Here is an 18316-nt window from a genome sequence, read left to right on the forward strand (position 1 = left end):
ACATAGGGCACAGGTTTATCTTCAATCCCTCCCTAACTGTATAAAAAGTTAACTTCAACTGTACCTCATCTGTTAGAAGGTTTTGTAACATTTCTGTCTATTGCCAACATACATTACGTATGTCTAAGTACAGCTGTATGTTTTTTCACAGTTCATTTATCTTGATTCGCTTTTAGCTTAATAATTGATTTATAGATGTTCTTTAAATGCAACTGGTTTGTGGGCCTTCCCCCCACTCCTCAAGAGAAACAGGATTATTTAGGTGAAACCATATAACTTTTTTTTCTTCTTTAAATACACTCTTAAAGAAAATTATATTATTAATGTACCATACCATTACTTGGTATCAGCTCCATGTCCCAGGGGCTCATCTTCTCAGTATCACCATTGTCCCAGCTTAAAAATAACCACATTTAAATTATCTACTAATATTGCTTCAACAATGTAATTATTTAATGTTTGTAACATAACTTATTTATATACCACAGAGTATTTTAACAAACTGGTACAGTGAGATGCATGACTGAATTTAATGAAAGCAAGTTGCTCAGTCAGTACTTCAAATGAAAAAACTAATTAAAATAAAAGATTGAAGATAAATTTGCTAACCAGACATTGTAGCACTGAAATAAGCTATCAGGATAATCAGGCTGAAGAGGCTCCTGGCTTTCAATTGTTCCAAACCACCAAGCATCATCTATCACTGACCTGAAACGATCACCTAGGTAAGAACACAAAACAATTTCATCAATACAAGGCAACTTACTCCTCCCAAGAAAAGCAGGTTTTTGGATACCTTTGGCTTGATCTTGAATACAGAAATCCTTTTGAACACTTGTAGCATCAACAGACAAACATGAGCCACTCAGTTTTTAAAAAAAACATTATTAAGTACTTTCTGAAGGCTGCTTTTAAACCAAAATGAAAGTTAATATGGCATTAAAAAACCCCAATAATTTGCAAATCTATCTACATATTCTTTATATATGAATTTATTTCTTAATTTCATATAAAAGGTAAGACTTTTCAATGGTGTAACTTTAAGACTCAAATCTACTTGCATTAAACACTACATGCTATCTTAAAATAACTGAGCACTGTGACACTTTTGTACAGGGAATATTTTACATGCTGCTGAGCTCCTCCTCCTTAGTTTCTGAAGTGCTTTTTCAGCTACCCAAATGTAACTCGGAGATTCATTCCCTTTACTATGGAGACAATCTGACTAATGAAAGAATAAAATTTATTAAAGCTTCTTCAAAAGGTTAGCAAAGTAATTTACTATGACTTGAAATGGTTTCACTACTGCAAAGCATTCGCCTAGCTGAGAAAAAAGGTCAGAAGCATTATAAAAAAAATTACACGCGTGAATACGTGTATTACATGCCACCATAAATTCTAACATTTTCTATAACACTTGCCACAGAATTTAGAAACAATTTTTAGTGAAGTATTCAGCTTGCTCAATACAGGAACAAATGTAATTTAAGTCTGAGATTCCAAGAACTGCACATTTTTGTTTTCATGGGGTTTGAATATACACACATTTTCTCAACTGTTGCAATGTTTGTTCTATTTCAATACATCCACACTCTGCCCAAATGCTTGCTGCAGTTGTCTGAATTTATAGGAAGTAAATATACTATAAAAAATGTTCCACTGTCTTTACTGCAATTTTTTTTTTCGTTTAATGGATTGCAAGTAACTCTAGGACAATTACAAAGCTTCCAACTGTGCTGAATGTAACAGAAGCAAGTATACCAGAAATATCTGAAATGCAAGATCAAAAATGTAAATAAAGGCTGATGCTTTATTTTAAAGGGATAAATTATTCTGAACAGCTCTTAAAGTACCGTCTCCCAATATGGCATTCCCTAGTGATCAGTTTTACAAAGAAATGTGTGTAAGCACAACTGTGAGTGCCTTCATGGGGCTGAACATTAAGCAGATCAAAACCACTTAAAGGAGTGTATATTGGCAGCCGCTTCCGATTTCTCAAGAGCCGCAGCATTCCTATGGACAGAATGCTAAAGCAGAAAACAACATGATTGCAGAAGCCCACAGAACAATCTCTTAAATCACTGTTTTTCCAATGTCCTCTGTGTTACCTCATCTATGTGGACAGTAGACCAAAATTCTTATTAGAAGGATTTAGCATAGTTTTCCAGAACTGTGTATCACCATATTAACATTAGCTTGATGAAAATATAAAATGTATGTTGAACTGAAAGTGGCTGCTATGTAAGAGGCAGGTATGCACACTGGTCTAAGACATACAGCTAAAGCTGCAGGAATCCTACTGGAATAGCTTTCAGCCCAAGTATTAAACTTGTAGTTAAACTATAAGATGACAAAGACATGCAATAAATAGAATCTAAGTAGAAATAAGAACTTTTCACTTCTCAAACTTTTAAAGTTTGTTCTTTCTGAAAGGATTCATACATTAACATACATTTAATATTAAAAAATATAAATATCACAGATAAGCAAATATTCTTCCCTAAAACAAACCAACCCCAAACAACAACAAAAACACCTCACAAAAACCCTACCAAAAAATCCCACAAAAACACCAAGAATTGTTATTGGTTAAAAGATCAATGTTTTAATGATTTAAAGTGGAGTCAGAAAATTTAACATCCAGTGACTCTCCAAATAGTAGCTATAAAAACATTGATTTGTAGTCTAAGTGCCAGAAATCATAAAAGATAGTAACAGTAGTCCTGAGAAGACAAACCAGCAACTGCAATACATGAAAAAAAAAAAAAACAGTTTGTTGATGAAGAGCTATGGTTAAAGTTCAGACAACTCGAGCATGTCAGATAAATCTTGGGGATTTCAGATTCATGTGATTAAATAGTCAGGAACAGTTTCATGTACAGTTCTAAGGCATTTCTCCTCATTTGGTTGAAAATAGAACCTACTTTCAAGGAACAGTTTTATATTGTGTTCCACACTGCAAAAAACAGTGCACAATTTGTTCCAAGTACATAAGCATACACCAGCAAAATATCCAAAGTGTCAATGTAGAAAGCAGAGTAGCACTCTGGAAGACTCTTGGAAGAGCTGTAACAGTTTTAACAGCAGTGTCTTTGCTATCTCTGCTTTAGCATTTCATATGGTCTCAAAGGAGATGACTATTTTACCACTATTTTTACCACCCAAACATGGAACTGAAGAATGAACTCTAACACACACTTCTCAGAGTTACAAGCTGGTATTAGACATTATTGGCCTGAAACTCACATTGTTTACACTGAAGGCTTGATAAAAGGTTCTGGCACTTTCCACACTTCTTGTAGAGCTTTGACTCTTCACACACCACAAGTTTCTAGAAATACAGTTGCCAGCCCAGGAAGGAGATGCTGCTACCTGTGCGCGTAGTCTTAACAGCAGCAACGGTAGCATTTCAAAGTCCCTCCTCTACTCCTGGATTTCTATCACAACAGCTGACAGATGACTTCTGCCGAGGCTGTTCGCATACAAGGGATGGCAGTCATTCTTCTACTGCTGGCCATGATCTTGTGTGAAAACATGTATGGCATGGAGGACAAGACCACAGATCCACAACCAGCAGGAAAGAGCAAAGCTTGGTGACATATTAGTAGATGATGACCGATCTTGTCTCTTAAGGGATCTTTAAACTGAAATGATCTTTAAAGAAGGAATCAAGGTTTGCATTTCCTATTGAATCAGAAGCCTAGGATCTTTACCAAATTCCCTACAGAGTTGAAGACTAGCTGTCTTTTCAATGTAATGTAAAGTATATGATACGGAACATATTAATATGGCATCATGTAATTTATATATTTACTGCTAAGGCAGACATCCTAAGCAAGGATATCACAATGTACATCAAAGGACAGGAGATCAATTCACCTTTCCTGGCAGAAAAGTCAGGTAAGAAACAAAAAAAAGAGCTTTTAACATCCAGCTGTGCCACTTCTTCAGGTTACTTAGCTAAAATGAACTTCGGAGAGGACAGCACTTTTAGAATAGTGAACACAGACTAATGGGGCAGCATATTTGCAGAAACGCATGTCCTATCAGTTGTTTCTACACAGGCAATCAGATAGACCATCATGTTCTTGCATTAAAATCCTCCATTATCCTATATGATGCTTTGCCTGAAGTGGCAAGAAATGCTGGCAAGTCAGCTGTGTACGTGCTACCTACAGCTCCTGAATGGAAGAACTGCAGGAATTGAGTTGGTACAGTAATCACTGCTACTTTACAGAAAATGTGTTCAACATTGAGACCTGCTTTAAATAAAAAAAAAAAAAAAAAAAAAAAGGAAGGCTATCAATATTTCACTTTTGGGAGCATGTGTCACTTCACAGAATATACTGAGATACTGGAAAGGACTTAACGGTGCCTGTAATTCTGTAAACTTGGTATCACATACAAATTTCTCTGTTAGGGGACCAAAGTTCATCGTGAACTCTGAAGAATCAGTAATACTTACTTAATCTTTTAAGTTTCAGGGACAATCTAAGGCTATTCTTATGAATGAGAACATACGTATTTCCTGATCTCCTGAACAAAACCAACAGCTTAAGAGGACCATTTTGTCATAACGCAGCTTTCTCTCCCCCTAGTTAGATTTCATTGTTGAAAGGTGATCTTTGTTATCATATGGAAAAGATGACCAGGAAATAGATCTGACTGGAGAACATGCCTGTCACGGACATTCTCCAGTATCCAACACTTTGAAATAACTAAGCACAGGCAAAGTAAAACGAATCAAAAACATTCCCACATCACACAGCAGTGAATTGTAATTATATACACTTCAATGAAGCTAAACCATATGCGGTTTAGAATAGAATTCAAACAAGTATAAAGAGATGGGAAGGGCATTCTCTTTGAAATTCATCATCTCTAGATTGTACAAGTGGTGAAGGTGTTTCCATATTTCCAACAGAAATTCCAGAAATTGAAATAATAATAATAAAAAAATTCTAGTAGCAATGCAGTTGTAAGAGGGCCTTCAATCAAAAAAAAAGTATTCTTAATTCCTCTCTGCAAAGACACAACTGAGATTGTCTTTGCACCTTCTTTTATAGATCACCTTCAGTATTTTGTTTGCTTGTTGTAGCTTCAGTCAAGGACAAAGTAGGACTCCACATCCAAATATGGACAGAGTTTATTCTCCAATTTCAGCACAGTACTAGGATTTATTTACCATAACCTACTTTTTAATAAGCTATCATGAAAATAGGTAAGACACTTAGAAAAACAAACAAAAAACACACCAAAAAACTCCCCGCACAACTCACCTATGTTCCATCGCCTATGTTTTGCATCATCAAACTGCTGCCTCAAAACTAGGAAATCTATGACATCTGGCATATCATGGTACCTAATTACAACAGAACACACCACTATTAAGCGATTAAACGGCAAAAGCATAAAGTAAAGCACTTCCATAAAAAATTAATGCTTTGAATTAAACACCTCAAAAGCAAAACCTCAAGTCACAACATTAATGATAGCTTTTAACTTTCAACCTTACCCCACCCCCTGCAAGAAAACCCCCAATTTTAATATAATATTGCTTTCCTTACTTCATGGTGAATGATCCTCCAGTTAGTTTACCCGTATCAGGGTCAAGAAAAGCTAGTTTAAGACAGCAGAGAGTAGGCAATCCCACTTCATACTTAATCCCAACTATTTTCATCAGCTCTTGCTCCTGGAATAAACAATATGTTATGTACCACCACTGAAGTTAAGATGACTATAATAACTTTCTAAAACATGAAAATATGGGTATAGTGAAAAGACCAGGTTTCTGCCAGAACATCTCAAAATCAAGTATCTGAAATTTAGTCTTTTAAAACAAGCTATTATTTCACAATGTAACTTGTTTGAAAAATATTTTGCTATGATGTGTAACCACCTCATCTGCTCAAGCAGATGCAAAAAGTAGTACAGTTTAAGGTCTGATTTTATTTGACTATTTATTAAGTTAACTTTTTCGCCTTATCTTAAAATATTAAGAGCACAACATTAGAAACATCTGTATCAAGAATCTTCTTTCAGTTAGTTTCCAAACATGTTTTAATATTAAAGATACAAACAAAAATGAAAAAGTCATACTCGTAATTCCATTTTATGCCATGGTTGTTTCTTGGGGTTAATACTATATATTTTGTTCTTCTTAGCCATTACAACGTATGCTTCATGACCTTGTCGGAAATAGTAGACCTAGAAATGAAATGTGACAGTTATCTAACAAAGACTCTGAGGAGCTGAAATGCTAGTATATCACTGCCATATGATGTGTGTACTTTCTATTTTATCATCAATTTTTTTCCATTCTGTTTTCCTGAAAAAGTGACAGGTTCTCAAAAAATTAAGTGGTGGACAATTAAAGCCAGTATCATAGAAACATTTACAGAAGTAGGAAAGATTTAGAACACCATTTTCCCTATGAGCAAAATATCCTAAATTATGCATGTGAGACCAAAACAAAATCAGTAACAACATCATGTATTTATCATCACACTACAGAACAATTCAATGACAGTAACATGAATTCCACTAATCCACCTGGTTATTCATCACTGTAGGACAGCCCTAAGATGACAATCAAGTATCACTAAATTCACTATCTGGCTAATCATATCTTTTTTTGAACAAGAAATATATTCTAGAAGGAAAACTCAGCTGTTCGTTATTGTTCTGGTAAGATTTTGATGTTCGCTTCCATATCACTGAACAAACAGCCCAATAAAGACATGAACAAACTGAACATAGACATTTCAAGTGCTGATTAAAAATTTTCAAATCCTTCCACTCTAAATTTCCACGGTTCAGACATCCAGAGTCTATTAGTTTTACTTTGATCTTATTGTGTATGATCCATGTGGATGAATGTTTTTGTTATAAACCATCACTGTAATGAAGTAGTAAGGTGAAAAGCTTGAACATATATTCAAGGAACATATCTGAAATGCAAAACAGATGTTCCTCAAACTAATTAGAACAAAGATCTGATAAACAGCTGTATTCCAGGTATGATGCATTCCAAATAAAAAAAATCCTCTAAAAGTGCCCCAAGCCATAAACACAGGCTTTCCATCAAGTAGGATGAGGGAACAGTAGCTTAAATGTAAAGGTCTAACACAACAAAAAAAGCAGAGTAAAAAGCCCTCAGTAAGTTTTAAAATAAATTTCTACAAATAAACACACTAATATTTGTATTTCCACATGCCTTCCAAAACTGTTGTATCATAAGACATTATAAACAACTGTCTGTCAAGTTTCTACATTAACAGTTACTGAACTTTCTTAATTTTGGTTGTTTTTTTTTTTTTAAATGGAGGAGGACAGCACCAAATTTTTTATAAACTCTTGTTTTTCAGAGTATTCGACATGCAAAATATCCTCATAGGGAAAAAACGCACAGTAGTTACAGAAGGCATGAAAGCAGTGAGAATCTCCTATGCACTGTCAGAATCTAACTGGCAGGAAAAGGAACAGAGGCTACCAAGAGACAGATCTAAAATATCGCCAATTTAAATTACACTTGCAACATTGTGACAATTGTTTCACATACCTTCCAGCAAATCAAAACAAAAAAAATCCACTTAGTGGCACAGGCTACAAACAATTCCTCCTACACTTACTGTTTCTGCTAAACCTCTACATAAATTCAAACCACTGTTTACAGAAGTAAAACATTTTTATTTTGTAAATGGCTCTAAGCATTGCATCTGTTGTCAGACGAACAAATTAGAAAGATATCTGTGGAAGAAAGAACTTACGCCTTTTTCCAGGAAATTATTATTTTTAATCTTGATAAATTCCTGCTTCTGCATGTTTGTTGGAGTACTCAGACAAAACTGTTCTTTATCGTGTTAATGGCAGAATACTACAACAAATATGCAATGTATTTCAATAATCAGACAGGGAAATTGCAATCCGATGTGTCTGGTGTGTTTCCACTGCTCCTCAAGACATATCAAAAAGGTCTGTAAATGGCAGTATTCAGAAAGGGAAAAGGGATGGTATGTGCTAGTCTTATGCACTGAGTATAACTAAATATAGCACTACTGTTTTTTCTTACTTGTTTGTACAGCTGTAAGAGAACGAATTTGAAATATCTCTCCTCCCAAATCTTATAAAACATACCAACCATCCACCAAAATGTTCGAAGGCCACACGAGACCTCTTCTCATCATATTTCTCTAAAACCGATCTTTTATTTCTGTGGCTCTCAAAAGTAACTTTCTAGATGAATAGCTTCTTTTCACATCTCAAGCAAATCTGGGAAGGGCAAGTATCAGAGATGGAATTTTAGACAGAGCAGCTTGATTACAAATGTACTCTCTATTGGTGTAACTACTCCTACTTTCTAGGCACAGGACAGGAATTTCCTGTTCACCAATACAAAGCATTTTTCAGCAAAAGGATGCAGCCTACTTAGATATTCCTAGTACACACTGCACATGCTATTCAGCAGGTGCCAAACCAAACAGACCAGTTTATCTTACTAAACCGATACGATGTTAAAGCCTCCAGAGTAATATGGTACAGATAAATCCTTGGCTGCTTCACTGTATCCAGATGGTATCAGGCACCAAATATATTTATTTGGACTTGATCTTCTGAACAGCACAGTCTTCAAAACATGCTTGCTGGAGGGTATAAATACATAAGCATTTTCTCCAGTTGCAACTCTCAACTTGAAGTGCTCCTTCCCTCCCTCACCAGCAATGTCGATGTAATTTTTGCATAGCTGTGCTGTGAACTGCATCAGCGAAGTGATCCAGTAAAAACAGAACTGCTTGCACATGCAACCTCTGCTCCCAATTCAGTTTCTAAGGCGGTGCCTACAAAAAGCTCTAACTCAGGGCCAAAGTTAAGCAACTTCACCACCATGTCAAGTATTTCTCCAAGTGCGTTCTGAAGGTGTGAGCTATACAAGAATGCTGTTTAGTACCTCAGAAACGCGCTGCTCCCTGAAGAGCCAAGAGACTACACGTTACAGCATAAGCTAGCTATTTCCTCTTATTTTAAACTGAGGGGATTTTAGGAAACATGCACAGAGTCTGGTTTTCAAGATTGCCTTCTATCTGACACTATTTATTCATACAATTCACTGTAATGGTCACATGCTATATATTCCAAAGTAGAAACTGGTGGGTGTCCTTTTGCTACTGTATTTTGAGACATCTGGGCCATGTTTACAAAGTGTTTACAGTCTAGCTCATATAAAACACATATATACAAAACTTCGCTTCTGGTTTTCTGTTGTAAGAGACCAGTAGAAGTTTTCTGATATCAGAAACACAAGTGAAAAGGACAATATTAGAGTTTTTCTTCAGAATAAATAAAAAAAACCAAACAAAAACACCCCCGCCACAAAACCAAAAAACCCCCACCAAAACAACCCCATACACAAAAAGCCACCCTCCTCACAGAGGTTTAATTCCCGTTTTTTACTTCAAGTCCCAAACCGTAGTTTTCCAAACAACTTAAGTTTGTATTTGCTTTCTTACCTATTCTTCAGCGTACAAGACGCTCTACAACTAAGGACTAGTTTCACTAGATAAAGTATCTCACACAGCTTGTATACATGTGTCATTAGGAAATTAACACAGTAACCATAGTACGAAAAGGAATGTTACTGCAACAGCATGGAATAAAAACAAGTTATAACAACACTGTGCAGAGTATTTTTTAAGTATGGGAAAGACTAAAGGAAGTGAAAGCAAATTTTAGCCAGATCAAAGAATGTCTTGAAGAAAATCCAAAATATTCCGATAATAAATCTCTGGAAAAAATGCACAGATGAAAATAAAAAAGGCAAAAACGAGCTGAAAGAAGCAACAACACAGAGGGAAAAACTACAATACCTCATCTCCCATCTGTGGCACAAATGGGCACCGACGAGGAACAGTGTCTGTAATCCATGCTGAAGGCAGCCATTCTTCCAGTGTCAAACCATTTTCTGCCAGAACTCCTACAGCCAGCCTCTGAAGAAAAATGCACACAGAAGATTAATATGAATAAACTAACATTTGGGGAAGCCTTCTATTTTGGGAAGTGTTTTATTAAAATCAACTTCTATTTCTTAAGTATATTTAATGTAAAAAGGAAATTATTGCCAGTGTGAAGATAAATCTTACTTAACTGCTTACAGTAACACCAAGACCAAAACCACTAATAAACTGAAAAACTAAGTGAGTTTTTTTAGGGTTTTTTCCAGTTTGTTGGTTTTGGGGCTGGTGGTGGCACTCTTCTAACGAAGACTAAATTCATTAACACTCCAGTAACTACATCTCATGCCCAAAAAGATAAAACTGAAATATGCCATTCTCTTTAACCAAATTCACAGTTGCCTTGGACCATAAAACACTACAACTATACAGCTGCCTTCAATTAGGGAACCCCACAAAATGAGGAGGAAGAGATTAACTAACATAAACAGAGGTAAAGCATGTGGAAATGACCCAGATTGGGTACATCCACGTTACCCACTGGCATATTTACTACAATGTGCTGTGGAACTGCGTTTTCAAATGGTACATCCACATTATGTATTTGTAAGGAAGCTCACTGCAGTTGCTGCTCCTAGGTGCTCGCTGCATGTCTGTATCTAATAGGCCAGATAAAGCAGGTTTTTGTACAACCATTCAAGCAAGGTTGCTTTGAAGTTATTAACAGAATCTTGTGTGTATACAGAAAGCAACCTTGGACAGTTGTACAGAAATGCACTCCATATAGCCACTGATGGAAGACTCTGCATCCTCAGACTGCAAATGGGATACTCCAACTATAACTTCAATGCACAAATTCAAATGTGGTTTCACCAGGATGGGAATGGCTTTGAGTGCACCACTGGAGCACCAGTGGGTACCACTGGAAAAAGCATACACACAGTTAAAAAAAACCAAACAAATCAAAACAGAACCTCTTCATTGCAATAAATCACTAACACAGAAGCACCTTGTGGATTCTGAGGTTCAAGCAGTTCTGTCCTGTGAAAAACTGATGCACTGCATCAGAGCAAAGCCTGTCTAGCTCATTGGGGAATTATGGGAAGGTAGTAAGAAACAGCCTTTAAACAGAAAATCTTCCCTTGTTATAACTTCACACATTAATTATCAGTTTAAGACCCTCTGGAAGCCAACCCTGAACTCAGTTAATCATCAGGAAGAGACTAGTCCCAGTGAAGTTGTCTAATCATTTCTGAAACTCTACTAAATCCTTTAGTAATTAGTTCCACAACCTGATTACATGCTCAGGTGGTTTGGGGTTTTTGTTTGCTTTCAGGCGGTGGGGGTGGAATGGGGAAAGGGCTCTTTTTTGAGCTTCATGTCGGTGTCATTGCGTGTTACATCCCACTGCAACAAAATAAGGAAGGAAATCATTCTGCATTTATTTATTTCTAAACCATTCATATTTTTATGTAAGTTTTTTAATAATATCTCCTCCAAACTCTCTCCCTTCTAAGAGTCAGCCTCTTTGTGTCTGCCCCGAAGAAAAAATACTCTGTACCCTTTGATCTTCCTGGGTGCTCCTTTCTCGCCCTTCTTCACTGCTGTATCATTTTTTAGATTGATTTTTGGTGGAGGGGGATTAGAAATGTAAACACCATTCAAAATCTCGACAGTCCATGCATTACTAGAGAAGAATGACATTCTTTCTCTACTCCTTTCTTAATTCCTAAGATTCTGTGCCTAGCTACAAAGATGGTCAAAACTTCTTTCCTCAATGGAAAAGCCCTAATTTTGATTCAGGTTCAGGAATAACTTTCTACTGGTAAGGACTGTGAGCTCTCTGCCCAGTAAGGAGGTAGACTCTCCACCACAAGAAACGTCAAAGACAAATACCTGTCAGGAATGACAGGTATAATTAATCCTACCTAGGGGCAGAGGGAAGAGGGATGATTTTCTGATATTCCTTCCAGCCTAGCATTTTCTTGTGATTCAAGAAAGGAGCAGGTCATCTTTAAAAATCTGAAATATCCAAGTCAGATATTTTTGAAATCAAAGACCTCCTGTATCTCGATAACTGGGACCAAAACGGATGCAAGATTCCCAAAACACTCAGTTCGGCTTTAATCTAAGTGGATATACTAGTCTCATATCTTAAAATAAAAAGCCATAGTAGATGTTTCAACCATTTAAAAAAAAATAAAAGAAAAGAAAAAAAACCAAAACCCACCACACCATCTATTTTTGTGATCTCATACCTTCTTCTGGTTTCAGACTGTGTAAATACCAAGATAGTATTAGTATTGACACTACAACCAATGATTGCGTACAATACACAAAAAGTAGCTTAATCAGAGTAAAGACTACCACCTGACGTCCTGCACGTCATACCAAAGATTCACAGTAAAGCTGAGACTATTCCAACCTGCATATTAAAACAGCTGTTTTGTAAGTCTGCCTTCTAACGAGGGCTGAAATAACCATCTTAAGGAATGCTGATGACTACTAATCTTATTAATATACAAAATACAGTTATTTAGTTTCTTAGATGTTACAGTTGGTTTCATTGGGTATTGCAAAAATAGAAGCTATGAGCTTATGAAAGCAATTAGTATCTACCGGATAAACCACTTCTGGGCTCTGTAAAGAAAGAATGAAGAAACAAAGTTTTCTGATCTAATGCTTAATTAAAAACAAAACAACCCCCCAAAAAACACACTGAAATTAACAAAAGTCACTGAAAATTTCCATGTACTGATGTAAACTGGAATGATGTCATTGTATTAGAAAGCAAACAAAATACAGACAACAATAAAACCCTGATCAAGTGAAAATCCCCTTGATGAAGTATAGTGGCAAGCATAATGCAAGTATCATACATGGTGGAATTGACAGAAAAAAATGACACGATTGCACAGACCTAAAAGAAATTGCAATTAAGCGGGAAGACAGTACAGCTGAAAAAAATACAAACACATGTTACACCACTACTAAATACATCCATAGAAAGGAAGTTTCTGGTCTGAGGAAAGATGGTGCTAAGGACATTAAAGTGTTCCTTAAGTGAAACGCATCATATTTAGAAAGCGTATCATTACAGCAATCTATTATTTGACTTACAAAGGTCAGTAATTATCATTTATGATGAGTAAAAGTCATGATGTGTTTTCAAATTAGACAATATTAAGTTATATACATAACTGAATCATTCATCTAATTCTAAGACAGTAGGACTGAGCATCCTGTAATATACAAACAACATCTAACCTTTTGTTTTCTCTCTTTGGGTTTCCTCTTCTTTGGTGATGTTGATGGTCCATCTTTCTCCTCAATACCTTTTTTCCTTTCCTTTTTCATTTGCTTCTTTTGTTTTTCAGGTCCTTCTTCATCCTCTGAACTACTTTCTGCTTTCTTTGTTTTAATTTTAGGAATTTTCTTTGGTGGTTGCAAATTGATTCCTGCATCTGCTGTCCAGTCAGAATAATCACTAGAGTAGTCACTACGTATGATATAGCAAAGAAAAAAAGGAAATTGAAAAACAAAAGTTAAAAAGCAATTCAGAGTGCATTGAATTATATAATATAACCCAATACAAGATTACAGTTAACAGTCTAGATAACTACAATATTTTAACAGTTAAAACCAGTGCCTAAAACCCTATATTGTATCTACAACTTAAACGGTAGTAAACCAAAAGCCTCGAGATCTTCATTCTTGCAAGAAGCTTAACTCCTAGCATCACTAGAAGTAAATCCACTGTTTACTTGGTCAATTCAAGATGATACATGATAAACTCTGGATATTGTTGTCAGGACTTCTGGTTCTGAATAGCTTTGAACAGAAGTTAACAGAAAATAAATCCGCTAAAGAAGAAACAAAGGACAGGTTGAAGCTACATCAATCTTTGCTCTCTAATTTCAAACCAAGGGCCAGCAGAGGCAGACACACAGCTCAGACTGACAGTCATAGGAAACTGCTACCACTTGCCTGAAGTGTGCATGTGCCTGCAAAGAACTACTCTCCTGCAAAACCAATCGGAAACAATCTGCTTGTGGCAAACAAGGATGAAACCTTCCCTAAGTTTTAGTTAGTAATGTAGCTGGATATTACATCCTGAAAGTTTTAAGTTCTATTTCATCTTTTCTTCCAAATGTGCACAAGTTTTAGTTATTACTTATTAACTGTTGACAGAGAAGATTATTTAAAATTTATCAGCAGGACTCTTCTTTGTAAGATACACTGTCACTCACCTAGAACTGCCATCACTGTGCCACGCTCTTTCATCATCTTCTGATGTTCCACCACTCGCAACAACTACTTCTCCTTCCTAACAAAGGGGGGGGGGGGGGGGCGGGCAAGGGGCACAAGTGCAGAGGGGGAGACAGGGAAAAAGAAAGCATTTACTTTGGAACTCAAAAAAGTTGTAATATGTGACAATATGACTAAGACTCTTCTAGGCTTTTTACATGTTACAAACACATAGCATTATAAAAGCTTTATGTTGTTAAAAAGGCATTTTAGTTTGCAGGTAGTTACTTTACTTTAATGGACTTAATTAAATGAAAAGAAGTGAGAAAATATCTATGCCTGGACAGACACACAGTGTAGAGCAACATTTTTTTTAACACATAGCCAGTGGAGACCTGAGTGCCTCTTAATCTCCATTTAAAAAGGCTAGCTTACCTTTTCGAAAATTATTTCTAAACCTTTTAATATAGTATTTCCACATCTTTTCAATCAACATCAAAGAAAAACCCAGTACAAACTTTATATACTCTTATTACTCATTTCTCTACTGTAGCTACAGAAGCACAGCATGGTTGAGGCTAGACGGGACCTCTGGAGGTCGTATTATCCAACCTCCCTGTTCTAGCAGGGCCACCTAAAGCCGGTGACCATACCTGCTAGGCCATATGGGTCATACTGATACAGGTTTACAAATACAGGGAAGATTTAACATCACACACATACACTTTGCAAAATGCCCTTACAAATGAGCAGTTCTCCCTTTTGTCAATTACTTTTTAGTCAAAACTAAACACATACAACAGCATGTGAAAATCTAATTCGACATTTCAACATAATTTTTTGAAGAGGTGAAAGAAAATGCACAATGAAAAATGTAACCTGAGTTTCCACTAGAAACAATGTTTAATTAGCTGAAGCACGAGCTTAACGAGTAGAAATGGAATATATAAGATTGCCTCATGAATAAGGATCTTACATCTGAGGAACTGTGCCCATTTTCTAACTCTTCAGCAGGCCTTGCAGTTTCTTCTACCGCGTATCTCGTACGGTAGTTGTGCTGATTAGCTTGTTGTTTTCTTGAGTCACTGGTGTCTAGTAAATGATCATGACAGTGGTTCTGTGAACACACAAAAGTCAAAATACATCATTTTTTAGTATACATTTTATTAATACATAGCATTTTCTTTAACAATAGTATTCCAGAAAGCAACTTTTGCAGTAGCAAAAAGATAAAAGTTTCACCATCACATCCTACAAGTCCAAAATTAAAAAGCTGCTGAAGAAAACACTCCACATGCATAGTTAGATGTAAGCACCAAGCAGTTCAGTATATTCTGGAAATAATTAAAATTTCTTCCCAGATATAATAGAAAATTTTTATCTTTGATTATTAGAACTCTTCGTTCTCTGCAAGGGATGTATCAGTTAACTACTGATAGGGTGCTAAGAGCTTGTAACAGCTCAAAATTACACTAAAAATGGCCATTAGAGAAAAGGGGACTCTTACAGAGAACCCAAAGTGTGTTATTTTGCGGCTGAGGGGTCCGACCTGGTAGAAGAGAGACCCATACAATAATAACATCCCTTAGCATACAGAGATGACTGTTAGCAAGTAAAGGCCTTTACATGGTATGATGATGCATGGAAGAGTTCAAATGAATGAGTCAGTTGGAAAGAATCTGAGTTCTTATGAAGATTAGAATAATGAAATAAGGCGGTAATTAAGAAACACTTCACACCCCAGCACAAAGAGATTTTGCCCCTCCTGCAGAATAAACATAACGCAAACACTTGCTCCCAACACAAAGTGTGTAATCTTGTATTAATCCCTGACCCCTGGCAAAAAAGTAAAGAGCTATGATCTCTATTTCAAGAGTTTTGTGCTAATTTTTTCGGCATGCATATTTGAACTTTAGCCTAGGTCAGATCCATTGAAATAGTTTCTGGAGACACTTCTAGATGCCACAAAAGGAGGTACACTTCCCCAGTACTCTCCTTCTTCCATAAAGGAAACCTCAGGTACCTATTAGGTGCTGATACGGTTGAGAAAACAGTCCCAGAAATGAAGCAAGCAGAACTGGAGTAAACCACAGAAAGATACTAATATCAGAGCTTTCTAGAAGGGCAGACTGCTTGTACCTATTACTCTTGGATTTTTTTCTTTTGTAGGAAAGAGAAGGTCTTTTCTGTCATGTACTATGAAAGTTGGTTCATGAAGTTACATTTTCTTGTCAAGGGGAAAAAAAAAAAAAAAAGAACACACCCACTTTTTGGTGAAAACCATACTGAAACTTGGCTAAGCAGCAGTAGCTAAGATTTGGGTTTCCTTAGCCACAACAATTTTCCTTAAAATGCAGAACTCTGACAGCTAAAGCTTTTCGTCTACCCTCCCTGTCAGAAGATACACATCTTTTTCAGGCATGACTGCAACAGTTTAGTAGGGTAGGCCAGCCCGCCAATCTGTGCAACTGCGTTACAGTTTTCAATAAAACACATGGGACCAACACAAACTGCTCTATGCTCTATTCAGTGAGCACTGTGTTTCTGTTGTTCTGTCCAGTGAATTCAAGCTGGGGAAGCTCCCATTGAGAGCACAGCTACCAGCGACACTTCTAATGGGACTGCTCAGCAATCAGCATTTTAACATTGCCCAAGATTTTTGAGACCTGGGGCATTTCTTCTTCTGGATTTAAACTGGCAGCACATACCAGATCTCCTGGAGCTGCTCTGACCTGACCCAGTACAGCTCTGAGGCAGCCCTAAGACTAGTGGCTGAGCCCATCACACAGCCTTCTGTCCCTCAGCCTTCTGGGGCTGCTCACTTCTCGTCATGCTCTCAAGATTCACTGCTGAAGCAGAGAGGTCACAGAAGCCAGCGTTACAGCAACTTGCTGCTGCTACTGAATTGTGACTTTTTTATTATAAAGCCCATCTGCCTCTTAGCATCATGAAACGTGGTATGAGGAAGCATGGGCAACAGAATGTAATCACATATGCCCAATGAAACAAATTAGTCAAGTATCCTTCACAATAATGAGGATGTATTTTGCAGAAGCTACGTTACAGCCTGACTGTAATGCTCATGTCTTCTCTCTAGAAACAAAAGTCCTAAAAATTTACATCCCCATTTCTATTCAGAGGTGAGATTTCTCAAATGGTTATTATAAATACAGCTTCTCCCTACTTATACTACAACTATGGATCCCTGGAAAACTGAAGCACTTTGCATTATGCTTTGGTTTTGGAAAGAGTTCTTCTCTTTTGGCAATTCAAAGCTTGAGGGGGAAAAAAACAAAACAACAAACCAGCCCCAAACCCCCCAGAAGATTATTCCTTCATGAAAGCAAGTAACATCACTGTATAAATACTGGGCCATAATGATGCCAAAGGGTACCAAACTGCTTTGTGAAAGATGCAATGCCAAAAGAAGAATGGAGAAAAAAAACCACGAAAACAAAACCACAAGTAATTATCCGTAACAGAATGACAGAATGATTGAAGTTGGAAGGGACCTCTGGATGTCACCTTGTCCAACCTCACTGCTCAAGCAGGGACCAGAAAACGGACCGTAAGGTATACGTACATCTTCCACATCTTGTAAAAAAATGTATTTTACCATCACTCCTATTCAGCACAACTTTGCCAAAATCTGATGAGAACCTGCAAGTCAGGCAGTCCTTTACTTCTTTGGGGGAGGGGTGGGGAGTGTGGAGTTTTGACTAAAAAGATAAAGTATTACAAGCTTTTTCTGACAAAATGGAATCTATCACCAACATGCTCAACATTGACTGAGGAAACACAGTTGGTCTTCCCCATCCTCCAAGATATAGATATATATATATCCTAAAGAAAGATTTTGAAATTGGGACTCTCAACTCTAATGGAAGGCTCAGAAATAAAGCCATGATAACCTGTGATTTGAGGTTCAATCACCTCTTTCTCTCTCCATACAATCTGATGAACAGTGATATATGCTGACAAGTACCTTGTATCATATCCTAGGCTTCCAGTCAATATCAGAGCACATCTATAGATACATTAGAAATTACAGCTGCTGTCAGAACAGTTTTTCTGCAAAATACAAATGATTGCATTTCCTGTATTTGAGAGGGATAGATACA

At 36.7% G+C, this 18316-nt stretch overlaps 1 protein-coding gene across 2 annotated transcripts in view; it reads right to left on the reverse strand.

Annotated features, from left to right (window-relative positions):
• Positions 1-18316, reverse strand: part of PHIP (pleckstrin homology domain interacting protein) — a 117763-nt gene that overhangs the window by 22042 nt on the left and 77405 nt on the right. For both annotated transcript variants that reach the window (XM_069804712.1, XM_069804711.1), the window contains exons 21-29: positions 15172-15312; positions 14198-14274; positions 13215-13446; positions 9864-9983; positions 6100-6207; positions 5568-5692; positions 5280-5362; positions 610-721; positions 335-396 (exon numbers count right to left, since the gene is read on the reverse strand). In XM_069804712.1, the coding sequence (XP_069660813.1) occupies positions 335-396; positions 610-721; positions 5280-5362; positions 5568-5692; positions 6100-6207; positions 9864-9983; positions 13215-13446; positions 14198-14274; positions 15172-15312 (1060 nt within the window). The remainder of the gene's footprint in view (positions 1-334; positions 397-609; positions 722-5279; positions 5363-5567; positions 5693-6099; positions 6208-9863; positions 9984-13214; positions 13447-14197; positions 14275-15171; positions 15313-18316) is intronic.

The sequence above is a fragment of the Haliaeetus albicilla genome, chromosome 17 (assembly GCF_947461875.1).
Source record: "Haliaeetus albicilla chromosome 17, bHalAlb1.1, whole genome shotgun sequence".
NCBI lineage: Eukaryota > Metazoa > Chordata > Aves > Accipitriformes > Accipitridae > Haliaeetus > Haliaeetus albicilla.